General features: G+C 53.7%; 1 protein-coding gene across 1 annotated transcript; it reads left to right on the top strand.

The window, feature by feature from the left end:
• The first annotated feature begins 2,016 nt into the window (after positions 1-2,016).
• Positions 2,017-3,942, top strand: LOC119312495 (protein SODIUM POTASSIUM ROOT DEFECTIVE 2-like). The gene is made up of 3 exons (XM_037588230.1): positions 2,017-2,733; positions 3,183-3,258; positions 3,338-3,942. Exons 1-3 carry the CDS (start codon positions 2,332-2,334, stop codon positions 3,490-3,492), a joined length of 633 nt encoding a protein of 210 aa, XP_037444127.1. The 5' UTR covers positions 2,017-2,331; the 3' UTR covers positions 3,493-3,942.
• The last annotated feature ends 1,895 nt before the right edge of the window (positions 3,943-5,837 follow it).

The raw sequence follows: 5,837 nt of genomic DNA, 5'->3' as shown, positions 1-5,837 counted from the left end.
AAATGAACGCCTTCATGGAAATCCAAAGGAGGAGGCTTAAGATGGATGCGGAGAAGCAATCCAAGATGCTTGAGATGGAGGCGGATAAGCAAGCCGAGATGCTAGAGATCGAGGCCACCAACTCCAAGACCAAGACGAATGAAGTGGCTCTCGCGAGCATGACGACCGGGGTGGAGATCATGAAGGTGGGTCTCAACATCGTGTCACCAAGGAAGAGGTCGTGGTTCGAGAAGATGCAGGCCGACATGCTCAAGTTCGACGACGAGTGATCTATGGCGGCGAGCGTCATCCTTTTTTTATGCCGGCAGGGGTGCTGGCATGACCACGGACCGCGATGGCATGGTCGAACTCAAGTCCCACCCCTTTTTGTTTGCTGACATGTGTGCCGGCCGCTGGCGAGCTGGCCGCTGGCGAGTGTGCCAGCATGAACTATGTGGTGTTTTGTATGCCGGCTCTGGCATGGTCGAACTCAAGTCCCACCCCTTTTTGTGTGCTGACATGTGTGCCAGCATGAACTATGTGGTGTTTTGTATGCCGGCTCTGGCATGGTGCCGGCATGAGCTTCAGGCGACGACATGGCCGCTAGCCTTTTTTAAAATTGCGTGCGGACATGAAATGGGTTGGCGCGTTGGACGGACTGCCGACCCAAATCTCAAACGGGACGGACGTCGAGCGAGCGGCCGACTCAAAAGGACAAAAAAAGGGACAAAAGCGATGTCCGTTTGGGTTGGCGCGTTGGAGTTGCTCTTAGGGAATCTCATGCCGACCCCTAATCGAACACTGCATTTATCTGTTGATAAGGGGGGCAGTCCGCGGACACGGATGCGGGAGAAGGCCATCCAAGGCAATCCGCGCATGTCGAGTTAAATTTTGAAAGAATTCTAAGAAAAATGAACAAATTTGATGCATATGGGAACACACTGGGCAATATTCATTCATACTTGGATGTTTTTTTTACATAGAATCGGATGTTTTTCATTTAAACCGGAGCAAATTCATTATGTTTAGTTCTGAGCCGGCACAAATGCGGCACTGATGCTCTGGAGCGGCGCTGACCTTTTCGTGCAAGAACGCACGCTGGCGCGGGAGAGGGGTTTTGGGTGGTGACGGTCGTGGCGGCGATCCGGACTCCCACAAAGCCCTTCTCCCAGTTTGTCTCCGATCTGCAAGAAAAATGCATCCGGACCGTCAAAACAGACCTACGCAGGGGATGACACCTCAAATCTACCACAACCTTCCGGACACATCTCAAACCACATGCAATCGTCTGGATCGTGTGGTCCAAACGGTTGCGGGTGGTTTGGCTACATGATGGAAAGAACCCGTACGTTCTATCTCAGTTTTTCTCTCCATGACTATTTCCAAAATCCTCATTATTGGATTTTCGGCCCCAATTTTCTTACGGCTACTCTTCATTTCCAATGTTAAGAAAACGAAACGTGTCGATGCACGGACGCCCAGCGGTTGTCTTGGTTCGTGCAATCAAGATTCTGGTTTCGTGAGAGATATGATGTTCATCAAGTCAATGGCACGCGCGCGAGCAGACACAGGAGGACCATTCGCCCGAACATATTTCCCTTTTGGATACACGAGCATTAACCCCTTGAATTATTCCTGACCGTGATGTTATAGCAACGTTTCCTTCCTGCCTCTCACACCACTTAATCATTTCCCCTGGAAAAGAAAAGACGGAATACCTGCACACTCTCTGAGCTGTTCATGAAAGAACAAGATGGATATATCCAGATGCAAATGATTAAATTAAATGAAAAACAGCAAATCAATGACGAAGCAGTGCAATCCGAACCCATTTGGCGGTGAAGCGCTCATATCACTTTCGATGGGAATTACCACAACGGAGCAAGTCATTTAAACGCATTATTGGGTCAATAATTCAGTGCTGCTCGTTACATCAAACTCAAGCACTCTCAACCGCCATATTTACTCCGCGATGGCGGTACGGCATTCCGTGGTGGAAATGCAGACGCCACTGACTGCTGCATGCAGAGAGAAGCAGTAGGACTGAAGCTTGTGAGCCATCAACAGGGCAATCGTAGCCGAAAGCCTGAGCCGCGCCCACGACTTTCTCACCGCGCTCTCTCTCTCTCTCTCTCTTTCTGCCGCGCAATAAAACTCCGGGGCAGAGCCAATCCACCATGTGAGCAGCTCAGGAGCAGCGTGGCAGGGCCTCCTATAAAACCATTTTCCCTTGCACCACCGCTGCACTCTGCACACTGCACTGCGCCAACACCATATCCAAAATAGCTCAGCTCAGCGCTGCTTGCCACTGAGCTGGGCTGGTCTGGTGACACTGCTGCACGCTGCCACGCCATGGCTCCCCTGCTCTTCAAGGACATGAGGAGCCTCTCGTGCTCGTCGCCGGCGTCCACCGCCATATGCCCCAGCCTGGAGCGCCAGCCCATCTTCCGGCCGCAGAAGGCCGGCGCCAGCCCGCTCTTCCAGGTCCCCGCCGAGCCCAGAGCCCACAGGCAGGACGGCAGGAAAGGGCAGCACCACCACCACCACCACAGTGCTGGCGTTGCCAATGGCGAGCTCGCCAGCCCGGCCGGGTCGACAAGGTTCCTGCTCAGCGGCTGTGCCGCCGTCGACGAGATCCAGGAGGTCGCCACGGCTCCGGCGGCGCCTCCAGCCGCTGCCCCGGGTGGTGACGTCAGAAGGGAGGAGCCGGCTGCTGCTGATGTGAAGAACACGAGCACCAACACGCAGGAGCAGGTGAGGATACTCTCCAGTTCTGTTGTGAATCAAAGCTGATTATTTGCCGTACTACTTGTGTTCTGAAGATTTGATTCCACTCGTCTTGGTACCTCAAAAGAAAAGGAGAAGATAGAGGAATATACAGAGTAGGTAGAGGTGGTGCAATCATCAGTAATCATATCAGCGTTAGACCCGGAGAGGAGTACTTAATTTTATTGGGTGATTTCATCTAGTAGACATCTGAACTTTAAGACAAAGATGCGGAAATACAATGATGACAAGTACTTGTAGACAGTGTCTTTTGTGTGGAAATGATTGATTAATTTGCTGTACACGTATTTCAAAACAGATTGATGTGTGTGTATCCGTATGGCTGCTACTCTACTTGCAGTTTGCTTCCAGAGTTGCATCTTTGGCCTGATGTAATTAAGCTCTCTCCCTAATTCGTTTGCCGGTCATCGTTGCAGGTGGTGGTGCTGAAGGTGTCCCTGCACTGCAAAGCGTGCGCCGGCAAGGTGAAGAAGCACCTCGCCAAGATGGAAGGTGAGCACCGGTAGCTTTCTCTTCAGAGTTCAGTAAAATTGCAGATATACAGATAACCAAGCAGCGTCTGTTTTTGAAGGTGTTCGGACGTTCAGCATCGACTTCGCGGCGAAGAAGGTGACGGTGGTGGGGGACGTGACCCCGCTCGGCGTCCTGGCCAGCGTCTCCAAGGTCAAGAACGCGCAGATCTGGGCGGCGCCGCCGCCGCCGCCGCAGCCCGCCATGGCCGCCTAGCTCGCCGACGAGGCCGACCAAACCAAGAAGAAGCCTAGGATTCCAACGGGTCCTGGATCATGGTAGGTAGGTAGCTGTGTGTGTACTACGTGAACGTGAGCAGCTCAGCACGGACGTCCGTACGCGCGTGGGGGTCACCCACCGGGGCACGCAGGCAGCCGCTGACGAGGGCCAGGCCATGCCGGCCGGCACGGTGGACCAGCGGCGAGCGGACGCGCCACTGTGTGTGACACGCGTGCACATGCATGGCGCTCCCCAACGGGCAGAAGCTGCCGTGCTGTGGATCTGTGTTCGTGTTGGTGTTCGTCTCGTGATGTGTTTGTTTGGTTGTGTTCGGCGCGTGGTGTTTCTTCTCTTGTCCTGAGACTGGGAGCGTGTGGCTGTGTTCGTTTCATCTTCTCTGCTGTAATATATGAGCGTTCGTATATCGATTACCTGCACTTGGCTTCTCGTGCTTTTGTGGAGGTGATGCGGTGATGTTTGACCAACGCAAATCCAGAAGGTTTTTTTTGTTTGAGGGAAAAGCATAGCTTTATAACTTAACTGGTGCCGGGCAAATCGCCCAAAACACAGGCGCCCACATGGGCAGGTACATCACAGTCAAAGTGGTGAGGTTCTACCGAACGACCAATTGCAGCGAGTTCATGTGCAACGGAATTTGCACTACGCCTACAAACTGAAATAGAAAACTTGCAGAACCATAGCTTGAGCTGGTATTTCATGTCCTCGATGACCGCCGCATAGGCTGATGAATCAACTTTGGACAGGTCCAGCGCCTCCGCCAGCAGCTGTGAGTCAGTTTCAAACTCAGCTTGGACGATCCCCAACTCAGAGACTGTGGTAATAGCATGTGACATAGCCATGGCCTCAGCCGCAAATGCATCATCGATGTGCTCAAGCCTTCCAGCGCGGGCGCAAACTAGCTCGCCTAGTTTTGTTCTCACTGCGACGCCCCAACCTGCACCTTATTGGCCCGGGACGAAGGAGCCGTCAATATTGATCTTGTAGGGTAGGTGCGTCGGGGGTCTCCATTTGTCAGGCGGTGGCGCGGTCACCGGTTTCGCGAAGATCTCCCTGTACTCCAGGACGTGCCCTCGGGTTCGTCTCGCCACCTCTGCAGCTTCCATGGGCATCTCTCCCTCGCGTAGCTTGTTCCTATTAGACCACCATAGCCACCAGAATGTGAGCACGAGTAGTCTCTTCTCCTCGTCTAGACCCCTAAGAAGATCAAACATCGCATGAACGGACGTAATTCTCTCGAGATCTTGATGTATTCCTTCGAGGCCTAGGTCCCGCCAAACCTCCTTCGCTGCTTTGCATTTGATAAACAGGTGTGCCCCGTCCTCCGCTGCTCGCCCACAAAATAAGCATTTGGTATCTGTGATGGAGATGCCTCTCCTTGCCACATTCGTGCGGAGGGCAAGAGACTCATGCTTGACTCTCCAGGCAAACATCTGTATGTTGCGCGGACACGGCAGCTTCCAGATTCTCCTCCATGAGTTATCCTTGATTGCATTAAGGTTGCCAGGATCACTTGCGCTGCTCCCTGCTCCTCCATCAGCTCTTGTCTGTTGTAATTGGCCATGAAGCTTATACGCGCTCTTGACAGAGTGCACCCCCTTCGGATCATATTGCCAGGCGATAAAGTCTTGTACTCCTTCCCTTAGTGGGATCTGCAGGATGTGCTTAACATCATCGGCCCAGAAAGTGTCTCTCACTAGCTGCTCATCCCAGTTTCCAGAAGCTGGGTCGATAAGGTCGCTGACCATCTCCAACAAGCTCGTTCCTCTCGGTGTAATCCTGAAGATTTTTTACATTGGAGAAAAAGCGAGGTGACTCACCTTGGGCGCGTTAAATCAGGTGTTTGGTTGCATGGGCTGCACCCACATCCCGGTCCAGACGGAACTTAAAGTGTGGACCTTAAAAGCAGTCCTGTACCAGGCCCGCGAGCTACTGCCGAATCGGCATTTTCTCCACGGCGCGGCCACGTGTGGCTCCTCGCTGCACGCCTAGAAAGCGCGGGAGACGAGACGGGGCGTTTCATAACTCCTCTTCCCTCTCCTGTCACCATCCACTCCGTTTCACACCACTCCCCCTTACTCTCTTCTCACCGCCGGCCCCTTCCTCTCCTCCGATGAGTCGTCCTCGGCGGCGCCGTCCACTGACCCCCATCAGCACCGGCAATAACCGCATCCATGAGCGGTGGTTGCCGGCTTGGCGACTCCGGGGTCGATCTGATGGGGCTCTGCATGCGCCATCCCCTATCTGCAACAAGCCGCCTCATCCGATCAATCTGGTGCCGGCCGCTCCGCCTCCGCCGCCGTTACTGGACCTCGAGGTCCTGG

Source organism: Triticum dicoccoides, chromosome 5B (assembly GCF_002162155.2).
Source record: "Triticum dicoccoides isolate Atlit2015 ecotype Zavitan chromosome 5B, WEW_v2.0, whole genome shotgun sequence".
In the NCBI taxonomy this organism is placed as follows: domain Eukaryota; kingdom Viridiplantae; phylum Streptophyta; class Magnoliopsida; order Poales; family Poaceae; genus Triticum; species Triticum dicoccoides.
This window is presented reverse-complemented; position numbering and strand designations above follow the sequence as displayed.

Excerpts from the sequence above, each read along its gene's own strand:
- LOC119312495 (XM_037588230.1), top strand. The coding sequence starts at position 2,332 with ATGGCTCCCCTGCTCTTCAAGGACATGAGGAGCCTCTCGTGCTCGTCG. Across the intron at positions 2,734-3,182 it reads GCACCAACACGCAGGAGCAG|GTGGTGGTGCTGAAGGTGTC; the intron begins GTGAGGATACTC and ends TCATCGTTGCAG. Across the intron at positions 3,259-3,337 it reads GCACCTCGCCAAGATGGAAG|GTGTTCGGACGTTCAGCATC; the intron begins GTGAGCACCGGT and ends CTGTTTTTGAAG.